This window comes from Dermacentor variabilis, chromosome 3 (genome assembly GCF_050947875.1).
Source record: "Dermacentor variabilis isolate Ectoservices chromosome 3, ASM5094787v1, whole genome shotgun sequence".
NCBI lineage: Eukaryota > Metazoa > Arthropoda > Arachnida > Ixodida > Ixodidae > Dermacentor > Dermacentor variabilis.
In genome coordinates this window covers 14,148,466-14,160,792 of record NC_134570.1, presented here as the reverse complement: position 1 = coordinate 14,160,792, position 12,327 = coordinate 14,148,466, and the positions used below count along the sequence as shown (strand labels likewise).

The window sequence follows — 12,327 nt, the reverse complement described above, 5'->3', positions numbered from 1 at the left end:
GGGATGCTTGAAAATCGGATGTTTTCTTCAGATTTATGGCATTGTTTAGGAGTCTATTTGCTACAAAATGTATGTAAAAGTGAATTTGTCTGTAACACCGCTCATTCACCACTTGCGCACGTTTCGCCTCTACACGCAATATTCCTGTTCGGTGCATATGCCAAAATGATACATGCTTGTAATTTATTTTTTTTTTTCAGCTGATGACATCCGGTGGAGCTTCGTACGGCAACGACTGCTGCTTACCTGGTGCCACAACTTTGGATGAATGCATAAGAAGTCCGGGACGAGCATTTATATAGAGCAAAATAAACATTTCATCATTTCAGAAGACGTCTTGCGTTTCCTTTATGAAATTGCACGCGACACGCATTCGGTGGAAGCTTGTAGTGATCGTTCGCAATCATTTTACTAAATAAAGCGATTCCGCGCCAAGGCCGCGCGTTGTTCGGCAGCAGAAGCGAAAAAAAAAAAATAGATTAAATGCCGCGCCGATCAATGGAGCCGGCGTGGCGTGTACCAGCTGGCGTTCAAAACGGGCGCGCCCAAAACCGACACCAGAAGTTAATACCATCCGCTTGGTGCGCTACAGTCAATTCGGCCGCTGGGTTCCATGGGAGTGTCCGCTCTTGTTCAATCTCTTTCTCTATGGTATAACTGTCTTGGGGAAATACTATACACTTTCTTGGTAGGTGCCATGTAACGAGATGATCGTTGAAGGTGACTCAGCCTTGGACAGCGCGTGCGGGAAGGGCAACAGTGCAGCCTAGCACGTGCGCTATAGCATCTGTACTCCCTGTGAGGAAACATGATTGCGAGTTCGAGCTCTTTTTCTACGTCGTTGTAATGTTGTTGCCCTCTGTCTTCATATCTTTGTTTGGGCACCTAAAATAATTATTAAATGGAAACAAAAAGACCATCTCTCACCTGTTTTCACGCACTCCGGAGTGAGGCAGATTTTTGTTGCGAGATCTGTAAAATATACAAAAGAAAACAACAAAGGAAATGTACACGGCCACAAGCGACGGAGGCGGCAGGCACTGCACTGCCCTCGTGTAAGTATTACACGCGTCTCTCCTTCCGTTGCCCGTGCTCCGTTACCGCAACTTGTTCGGGACAAGGCTGGTCTATGCGGTTCTGGTAGTCACTGTGCATTGCGCTAAGGGCTGCTTAATGCGACGAGGGGGTAGATAGAGGCGACAGATTTTGTCGCACTTCACACAGAGAGATACGCACGCACACACACATGCGAGCGCACGCGCATACACACACGAATGCACGCATGAACACGTATGCACACACACAACATACACACACACGCGCGCACGCAACATACGCACACACGCACGCACGCACACATACGCACACACAAACGCACGCATACACATACATGCGCGCACGCAGCATACGCACGCACGCACACACAAACGCACATATGCGGGCACAAATGCACACACATTCTCACGTAGTAGTGACGGTGAAGAAAACAGCAAAACTGGGAATGACAAAACTAGCGTTTTATTCGACGAACTTGTGCCCTCAAAAACAAGCTACACTCGAAAGAACGGCGACCGCGGCGAACACGGTCGGCAATCGTCGAAAATCTGAGAGCGGGTCAAGCGCATCGGCTTTTATACATCAGTCATCGAAGGTTCCAGAATAATCGCTGGTGCCCGCGCGTTTTCTAGAAAGTTCTGCACCATTCGCGTCGCCCATACATGAAATCAGATTACACAAGGTACGGTGACACCAGAAAGCAAAAAGAACCATCGATAACATTCGAGAAACTTCCGATACATGCAGGGGCGTCCTGCGCTGTGCGACAACATTTGTTAGACGGGAAAAGCGGTCACCCGGAAAAGACAAACAAGAACACGTGTCCATCCCCATCTCAAGAAACATGGTCCCTATGCTGCAAACCAAACAGGAGAGTTAAAAACAAAAAGGACACTTATTAAACAAAACAAACAAACCAACAAAGAAACAAAGTCCAAAGTAACAAACTCCAAAAAAAAAAAGACGTCCAAAGTTCAGCTATCTAAAGTCCTAAAGTTCATTAGCGCTGGTAGAACGACTTAAGCCGCACAACATAGACTATTTCAGGTCGTGAGCGGCGCCGCTGTGATAGCGAAATGCCGTCTGGCACGACCTCATAGTCGAGTACGCCACAATGCACCGGATGATCTTGTAGGGTCCGAAATAGCGGCGTAATAGTTTCTCACTGAGTCCTCGTCGGCGTGTCGTGGTCCAAACCGAAACAGGGTCGCCGGGTTGGTACTTGACGTAGCGTCGTCAAAGGTTATAGTGTCGGCTGTCGGTCCTCTGCTAGTTCTCGATGCGCAAACGGGCTATAGCTGCCGGGCTTCTTCAGCGCGCTGGAGATATGTGGCGACATCAAGACTCTCTTCGTCGGTGACGTGCGGCAGTATGGCGTCGAGAGTCGTCAGGTTCGTGCCGTAAACCAGCTTGAACGACGTGATCTGTGTTGTTTCTTGCACCCCCGTGTTGTAAGCAAAGGTTACGTACGGCAGGGCCACGTCCGACGTCTTGTGCTCGACGTCGACATACATTGCTAGCATGTCGGCGAGGGTCTTGTTCAGGCGCTCTGTGAAACCATTCGTCTGTGGGTGGTAGGCAGTTGTACTCCTGTGGCTTGGCTGTATTTCAGAACGGCTTGGGTGAGCTCCGCTGTAAAGGCCGTTCCTCTGTTGGTGATGAGTACTTCTGGGGCACCATGTTCCAGCAGGATGTTCTCGACGAAGAATTTCGCCACTTCTGCTGCACTACCTTTCGGCAGGGCTTTAGTTTCAGCGAAGCGGGTGACGTAGTTCGTCGCCACGACGATCCACTTATTTCCGGATGTTGACGTCGGAAACGGTCCCACCATATCCATCCCAATCTGCTGAAAAGGTCGGCAAGGAGGCTTGATCGGCTGTAGTAATCCCACTGGCCTTGTCGGTAGTCTTGCGTCGCTGACAGTCTCGGCATGTCCTCACGTAACGGGTGACGTCAGCGGTCAGGCGCGGCCAATAATACCTTTCCTGTATCCTCGACAGCGTCCGGGAGAATCAGAGGTGCCCAACGGTCGGATCGTCATGTAGGGCGTGCAGTACTTCTGGATGCAGCGCTCACGGAACAAGAAGAAGATTGTTGGCGCGGACTGGTGAGAAGTTCTTCCTCACAAGTAGGTTGTTTCGAAGCGTGAATTAAGACAATCCGCGCTTAGATGACCTAGGGATAACGTCGGAATTCCCTTCTAAATGCTCGACGAGGCCTTTTAGCTCCGGGTCTGCTCGCCGCGGTTCAACGAAGTCTTCCGCGCTTATTATTCCAAGGAAGGCATCGTCATCTTCGTCGTCTTACGGCGGCGGGTCAATGGGGGCGCGTGATAGGCAATCGGCATCAGAGTATTTTCGTCCGGACTTGTAGATCACAGTGATCTCATATTGTTGCAATCTGAGGCTTCACCATGCCAGCCGTCCTGATGGGTCCATTAAGTTAGCTAGTCAACACAACGCGTGACGGTCGCTGACGACTTTGAATGGCCTGCCATAGATGTAAGGGCGGAATTTTGCTGTAGACCAAATTATGGCGAGGCATTCCTTTTCAGTCGTAGAATAATTGCCTTCCGCTTTTGACAGCGACCGGCTAGCATAAGATATCATCCGTTCAAGTCCGTCTTAATTCCTCTGGACTAGGACGGCACCGAGGCCTAGGCTACTGGCGTCAGTGTGGATTTCGGTATCGGCGTCCTCATCGAAGTGTGCAAGTACCGGTGGCAATTGCATGCGTCGTTTGAGTTCTTGAAATGCGTCGGCCTGCGGCGCTTCCCACTTCAACTCGACATCACATTTGGTTAGATGTGTCAGCGGCTCATCGTTGCGTGAAAAGTCCTTGACAAAGCGCCTGTAGTAGGCGCACATGCCAAGGAATCTGCGCACTGCCTTCTTGTCGATGGGCTGCGGGAACTTTGCGATTGCACCTGTCTTCTGCGGGTCAGGGCGGACGTCAGATTTGCTGATGACGTGGCCCAGGAACAGAAGCTGATCGTATATTAGTTACAATACCTTATAAATGCGAATTTGCGCACCTATACTAAGGGTTACCCAGCTAAGGGTGTAGGGAAGCTGGATTGTTGATTGTTAGCTAGGTTATGTTTACCTAGTTGTGTTTAGCGAGCAGGAACAAGGCAGTAAAGCAGCAATCATGGACTTGAGGACACTTCTGAGAGACGAATGGTTTTCGGTGAAGAACTGGGCCTAGAAGTACACAAGAAAATGAGGAAATTGGAAATATTAAAGCTCAATTCCCAACAGGCCAGTGAGGAGGACATGGAAATTGGGTTAGAACTCTTTAGGAAAAGAGAGAAACGGTTGAAAGAACAGCAGGGCAGAGTGTAACACGAGAAATATCGCGAGTTCAGAAAAATGCAACTTGCCCTTGAAAGTAAGCGTTTGGAGTTGTCTCGAGCGAGTTAAGGGGCTCTGGAAAGATCAAGTGAGGCAGAATCATACCGCATCGACAGGTTGTTAAAGCCATTTGAGGTCGGGAACGACATAGGCTTGTTCCTATGAAATTTTGAAAGGACTCGCGAGAAGATGAATTTCGGTCCGAGTACATGGCCGCAGAGGTTGCTGTCTATGTTGCCGTCTGAGACTGCTGAAGTAATCGCCAGACTCAGTGCGCCAGATGCATATTATTATGCGAATGTTAAGGCTAGCCTTTCGAAGAAGTACTGCCTTTCAGCCGAAGCTTTTCGGCAGAGGTTTCGAAGCACGGGCAAGAAGGATAGCGAGGGATATCCGGAGTTTGCACATGGTTTAAATGTAAACCTTGTCGAGTGGAAGCGTACGAGAGCAGAAACGTGACTATCGAATGCATGTGTCTAGAGCAGTTTTACTAGAGCATCCCACAATCTGTTAAGCTGTGGGTGCAAGATACAGGAAACATAAACACTGTGGAAAGGTCGGCCGAATCAGCCGAAAAGTCCACAACGCGTTTAAAGCTGAACGCCGAGGACGGAAATTGGGACGGTCGAAACGAACTGCGGAAACAATTTCCGTTCAAAAAGGGATCGCAGACGAAACGACTGGAGACTTCAGACGTGGATAAAAGGGCGTCAGAAGAGAGCGATGAGAATGGCGAAACTGTACAGAAAGAGCAGAAAAAGGAATTCGAATCTTTTAGACCGATCCGCTGCTATAAGAGAAACAAACACGTACATATCACTGCGAACTGCGGGAAGCCTAGGGTAGTCTTTTCCCACGTGGACGAAAGAGACGAGAACAAGTTCCTCCCTTCAACGACGTCCTTAACGTGGATAAGCAGGACGTCAGCATGGGCGAGCTGCCCCTTTTGACACGCCCGACTCCAACTATTACAACACAGACACAAAGACACACACACGCACACACGCATGCACACACATATGTGCGCACGAACACACGCGCACGCACACCGCACGCATGCACCCACGCACGCATGCACCTTAGAATGACCTTAGTTTACATCGAAAATGCGTTATTGCGCGCAATGGATACTGCTTACATTAGGAGTGAAGTACGCTTTCGATAGACGAATTAGTTGTGAGGACGCACTGCCCCGCATGTGACAGTCAAGCTTTAATTTCATTATGTCCGTGTGGTAACTCAAGAATAAAAATAAACTTAAGTGCATTAAGAAGTTCAAGTCATTTCCGTGCCCGCGTGGCATGGGCATGGGACATAAATTGGAGCAAGACATTCAGGACGGATTTACAATTGCGACACGTCGGGTTACAAAATCTAAGAACACGAAACATGGTGCAGAAGCTGCATGCATGTTGTCTCAGTGAGCTTTACTATGAAAGGTATTACTTTGAAGCTAGCGTAAATACGAAATAACACACCCAAACCACGCTAATATTGCGAGTATTGAAGATTCGGTCACATTTAAGTACACGAATGTGCAGCTTTTATGCAAGTTATTGTACTCAGGGCATACGACAGAAGGTAAGTAGTAAGAGGGTGAAATGCCGAAAATCATCCGTGAACTTAGATTTAGGTGCACGTTAAAGAACCCCAGGTGGTCTAAACTAATCCTGGGTCCCCCACTACGGCGTGCCTCATAATCAGATGGTGGCTTTGGCACGTAAAACCCCAATTTTATTTAAAGGTAAGTAGCACTGCAACTCCTCGAATATGGTCCGTGCCGGCAACGTTAAGGGCAATGATGCGCTATACTTGTGAAAGGTTCGTGGAGCACAGTCGAGCCGACCTACCGTGGTAGACGACCCTGTCGGAGGGCGCCCTGGGCGCCACGAATGCCAGGTAGGCGAGCACGCAGCACGCCGCTGCCAGGAGGGTGACGAACGCGAGCAGTGAGAGGTCACGTGCTCGCTGCCCCCCCGACGGGTGCGCCGCTCCGATGGGCTTGGCTTCGCTGGGCCGCTGGACGCCAAAGCTGGCGCACGACTCGTCGCGCGAGGGTTTCTTGCCGGGCAGCGCGTCGCGGCCGGCCGCCGTCGAAAGGATGGGCAGGCTGAGCACGGCATCCGGGCGGCTCGCGTCCTGGTACTGCGACACACGCGGCGCCAGGGGGGAAGGCGCGCAGGGGGGGGGGGGGGGCGCTCCGTTTAGCGACCGTGAAAGCGGCTTCGCGATTTAAACCCCACGGCGTACATTATTCTGCGACCGATCTGTGTCACCACTATCCACTGGTGAGTTGTGGAAGGAGGAAGAAGCCAACTACTGGCGAAAGTATGCCACCCAGTTACATGTGACAAGGGCATGCCACTAATCACCAGCACTGTTAAGACGAAATGAACAAGGTGGCCAATCAGAGCAAAGGCACAGGACGCCTCCACTCCGTCAAGGCCAGTCTCACTACATCAAGCTATTGGTGACTATTAGCAAGTACTGCTAGACATCAACATTCGCCAGAGAAATCGGTCTTCTTAAGAAACTTCAGTGGTAAGCGAAAGACCTGCCTTCTATATATTGACACGTGTACTTGTTTGTCTTTATCGGGCGACACGTTTCACCTACGAAAAAAGGTTATCGCACAGCGCAGGACGCGCCTGCATGTATCGGAAGTTTTTGGAATGTTATCGATGCTTACATCCGCTGTCTGTGACCGAACCTTGTATAATCTGATCGCATGTGTGCGCGACGCGAATGATGTAGAACTGTGTGGAAGGCACGCGGGTCCCAGCGATTACTCTGGAACATTCGACGACTGATGTATAAAAGCCGACGCGCTTGACCCGCTGATCACATTTTCGACGATCGCCGACCGTGTTCGCCACTATCGTTGTGCTATAAGCGTGGCCTGTTTTTGTGGGCACAGGTTCGCCCAATAAAAGTTAGTTTTGTCTTTCACAGTATTGCTACTGTGTTCTTCAACGTCACCAACACGTGACAATATCCGGCGTCCTGGCACCAAGAGTTAAGCCTTCCACGGTCGCGCACAGAGTCGCTCCACGTCTCAACCCTTCAATGAGAGCATTTCGCTCTTCGACGAACTATGAGCACTGTTGGACATATGGACATAGCCACTAGTGGTCATTCAGCATAAGTATTATTGCATTTCAGACCATCGTTGGGCTATTTTTTTCCCCAGGCACCTCGCTCGTGTCAATGTCGTGTTATAGTGCGTTAGTGTGCGTTAGAAGCAACAATGTCGTGGATGCCGGTGCCAACCAAACCAGGATTTGCTTTTGTGCACTCTAAAGAAAACGCTCAAAAGTAAAATGCATGAAGCAAGAGGCTTGTATTACAATAGTACTCTGTCAACCTTCATAAGACAAAATCCGACTAAATTTTGGAAGACAATTAATCCCCCTTTTGCCAACCCTTCTTCATTCGTCATTGAAAATGAAACCTGCACTGACGCTCAGACGATCTCAGAAGCCTTCAGCAATTATTTCAAATCTGTTTTTTTTTTTTGCGTTGATAACGGTACTGTTTCTTCCTTTTCCGCTCCTTCTGTGCCTGCAGATTTCCCAGATACCGGTATAACTTAAAGTGGAATTCATAACCTCTTACTAAACATAGACGTTACTAAAAGTGCTGGTCCGGATAGTATTCCTAACGTATTGTCGAAAAGGTACTCTGAATGCTATACATGTTATTTAATAAATATATTTCAGAAATTAAGTCCAGACGAGTCCCGCTAATGTCGTTCCTATCTTCAAATCGGGCAAGAAGGAACTAGATGTAACTACAGACCAATTTCATTATTATCTATGTGCTGTAAACTTCTGGAGCATGTGATTCACAAGCACATCATTCAATACTTCACTAATAACGATATCCTTTCACGGCATCAGCATGGTCTCTGTAGTGGTTTTTCCACTGTTACACAGTTGATTGAATGCACGCACGATATTGCCTCATCCATTAACAACCACGACAAGGTCGACGCCATTTTTATTTATTACTCCAAAGCTTTCGATAAACTATGCCACAGGAAAATTCTTAAACTTCGCACCTTTCTTACTGGCTCCTATGCTGATAAATTACTTGGTTGGATTACAGATTATTTGCACCTTGGGAATCAGTTTGCTAGCTACAATCGCCAGCAGTCATCACCAGTTCATATTTCCTCGGGTGTCCCACAGAGTTCTGTTTTAGAACCCCCTCTTAGCTATAAGTTATATCAATGATGTCGTCCAAGTTGTTACTAACACTCCAGTTAAGCTTCGTCTCTCCCCTGATGTCTTCATTTTGTATTCGAACGTCTGTACTGTCGCTGATCAGGTTTTACTAAATGATGTGTTTTTTTTTCTTTTTACGACTCGAGCAGAACTTGGCAAATGGAGATTAGCTTAATTAATAAAACGGTGATAATGACATTCACTAATACGGAACAACCCTTGCAATTCAACTATGGCAATGCGGAACACACACTAGACAGAGTCCAGGAATTTAAGTACCTTGGTGTCGTGTTTTCTTCTAACTTAAGGTGACACAAACATATTGACCTTATTTGCGCATTATCGTTTACCAAAATAGGTTACTTAAGAAGAACTTTAAAGGGAGCAACTAAAAAACGCAAGCTAACAGCCTATAAATCGCTGGTCAGGCCTCCTCTTGAATGTGCGTCAGTTGTGTGGTCACCTCATCTTCTACATGACAAAGATAAACTCGAGTCTGTCCAGTGGAAGACTATCAGATTCATTTTTAACCGCTACAACCACAACTTTCCCCTTCAGAGCATTACCACGTCTTATCATTGAATTGCTTAGAACATGGACGAACGTGCGATTGGCTTATCATGTTACATAATATTGTGCATAAATCCGTTTGTATAGCCGCCCCTATTTCTTTCGCTGGTTCGTCTACACATGTGACCAGCCGGTCCGATCGTTTGAACATTGTGCCATTTCGGTCTTTTCTTGATTGTCATGATTATTATTTTTTTCGTGCACAGTTGAAACTTGGAATAAACTTCATAGCTCTTTGCGACAACTTCCACATGCACAGTTTGTAAAACGCGTCTAATTTTGTGTTTCGATGTTTCTTTTTTTGTGTAACCACTGCTGCGATTTCTCAAGCATGAGACAGCAGTATCTGCAAAATGACTAAATAAAACTCCTGCTTGAGTAAACGCGTGCCCCCTTCCCCACCTTAAAATAAAGGAACGATAAAACAACACTCAAAGTGCAACGATAGCGGGGAGCACAGTTACTTCTCGCCCACATCCGGACTTTAGGCTTGAGTCTGTCCGCCATTTATAGACACGTCTCACCACGCACTCCAGAGTAATTGCTAGTGCTCGCGTGCATTCATATTCTGTAATAGGTAATATCTTGCCAACTGAAAAGCGAAGAAACAGTTCAATAATTTGCTCTCGAAGTCCTCGTTACAATGATACAGAGATTACCATTCGCGTTTGTGACAGACCATTGCCAGAACAAAGGATATGGAATATCGGCTTCCTAAGCCATCGCAGCAGAAGGCAACGTAGGCATAGCTACAATATTTTAAGGGCAGCGAACCTGCGCAAAGGGACTCCTTACTTGGTGTAAACTGTGACCCTGTGCTGTGATCGTGACCAGCTGTGATCTTGCGCCTATGCCTCTTCTGTCTTCTGTCTCCTTCTATATATTATCTTTCTACACCCCTCACCCGGTCCCCCACTGTAGAGCTCTATATTATCTTATTAATAACACTGTTCTGGAATCTGTTTCTTCTTATCGCTATTTCGGCGTTCACATTACTTCAGTTTTTGACTGGACATTACACACTACCAGATTTGTTAACAGAGTGCGAGGCGATATTCGCTGTAAACTTCAATAGGTGGCTTCTTTGTGGGATTCACTGCCTAGTAATCAGGTCACTGTAAATGAACTTGCTCAGAATAACGCTGCCGTATTCATTACTAACCATATTTTCTTAACTTTTTGCACGAAGATCCTGGAATACCTATCGTGCTGAGTTTATGCTGACTTCTGAATGTAACCTAATCATTTTCCTTAATAATTAGAAACTGACTTCCTCGGTCAAAGGCTTCACATCACCTGGGAAGTCGCAGGCACCCTTGAGACCGTGAACTTGGCACCGCCGCTCAGAAAGTGAATGTTGGCAATGATCGTTTTCATTCGATTTTAACTCTCAAAAACCTCAACAGAACACGCAAACCAAGACTGCAATCACTGACGTGCGCTGACACTAGCCTAATTTTTTGATGACGGTAAAGCACGCGACAATGCACTAGAACGCTTTTGCGGAGAAAAGGTACAATAGTATCGTCAGCTCAATAGTACATCAGGGTTATCTATGCACGATATGAGCTCCTGCTCAGCTGCCAGGGATGGTTCCGGCTGCTCAGTCATTATGAAGAGCAAAGATGCGCTTAAGTAAAGGACGAACCGCTCCTGTGTGGCCTAGTGGAGCATAGGATTCACCAGGAGTGAATTAGTCTCGCTGTGACTGCCGGAGGCGACGATGCGTAATATGCATCGTTATCTTCACGGACGCTGTACGGAGGAAGCTAGACGATGCAAATTGCCTGTTGTGAACAGGGCAGCACAAATTCATTCTGCATGCGAACTTTCTGCGGTCCCTGCTTTGTGCCGGGACAGCCTCGGAGAGCCTACCGGCGTGACGGGCGACGGCGTCCTGCGGTACTCGAGCACGGTGCTGAGCGGGTTCTCGTGCACAGTGACCTTGAGGCCCGACTGGGTCGCCTGGTACGTGAGCCCGTTAGGCATGCGCTCACTGGGCGAGGTTCGGAAGCCGACGGTGGCAGCCGCCAGTGGGTCTTCGGGCGACGCCATGTCCGAAGGCAGCGGGCTCTGCTCCAGCCGCAGGACCGTCGTCTGCAGCGTGGTCGCCTCGGCCCACTCCAGGGTCAGGCCGCAGGCGGGTCAGCCGCTCTGCGAGACGCCATTGGAATGGCACAGTAATTGAGAAAATACGCGGTAAATGGCTACCTGGACTGAAGAGACCACCCGCAACGAAGGCGACCAAACAACTTTCTCTACTCTCAATGAAGTTCAGTCATCATCGTCTCCAAGGTGGATTCTACACATGCAAAACACAGCTGCCGTCCATTGCAATGCTGCATGAATATAATCATTTTGCCGATGCCCGGTGGTGCATTTGGCTGAGCACCCCTCTTGAAATTGACCTATATAGGTTTGATGCCACCTGATGTCACTTTATTTAATATCTTCTTGATAACGACACTCGGTCTTATATGCTCACATTGTCGCTTACGCAAACATGTACATATATATTTGCCATTCACATAATACGGCATATGAAACGAAGGGGTCACATAGAAAAGTTATTGTACGTTAAGCGAAAATTACGGAGTTTAACACACCAAAGCAACATACAGGCTAGTGGAGAACTGAATCCCGTTCAACCACACGGGCGCTTTAGCATTTCGCCTTTACTGAAATACCGCCGCGGCTGGCAATCAAACTCGTGCGCGGTACAAGAGCGCGATGGCCACTCGTGCACGCGGCAGGACGCGGTCTCCAGTCAAACGACCGTGGCCTGTCCTCTTGTCCGTCGTCTGTAGTGCGTTGCAAAACATACGTTGTCCAAGCAACTTTCCCGTCAAGTGGTGCTGACCAGGAATAATTGAAGAGCGATTGACGCTACGCTTTCTCCGTTCGCTTCGGCGAACGCTCCTGGTTATACACGTGTTGTTCGCGTCGAAATTCGTAACCGCACGCTAATTACTCGACAACAGGGTATTTTTTTGCATTTTCCCTGCTTGGTAGGTCCGTAGGGACAGCTAAGAATTTTAAGGCGTAAGCCTTTAGTGGCTCATGAGTGTCCGGGCGCAGCCTGTGCTTGACGCAGGAAAGCGGCGATCACCGGCGAGGGGAGC

The 12,327-nt window shown here is 48.2% G+C and overlaps 1 protein-coding gene across 1 annotated transcript; it reads right to left on the bottom strand.

Annotated features, from left to right (window-relative positions):
• Positions 1-865: 865 nt before the first annotated feature.
• Positions 866-11,349, bottom strand: LOC142573892 (uncharacterized). Its single transcript, XM_075683104.1, has 4 exons — positions 11,081-11,349; positions 6,260-6,554; positions 928-972; positions 866-885 (listed from the first exon to the last, which is right to left on the bottom strand). The coding sequence occupies exons 1-4, from the start codon at positions 11,258-11,260 to the stop codon at positions 866-868; spliced, it is 540 nt and encodes a 179-aa protein (XP_075539219.1). The 5' UTR covers positions 11,261-11,349.
• Between the last annotated feature and the right edge of the window lie 978 nt (positions 11,350-12,327).

Excerpts from the sequence above, each read along its gene's own strand:
- LOC142573892 (XM_075683104.1), bottom strand. The coding sequence starts at position 11,260 with ATGGCGTCGCCCGAAGACCCACTGGCGGCTGCCACCGTCGGCTTCCGA. Across the intron at positions 973-6,259 it reads CGACAGGGTCGTCTACCACG|ATCTCGCAACAAAAATCTGC; the intron begins GTAGGTCGGCTC and ends TATATTTTACAG. Across the intron at positions 886-927 it reads TCCGGAGTGCGTGAAAACAG|GTGCCCAAACAAAGATATGA; the intron begins GTGAGAGATGGT and ends TAATTATTTTAG.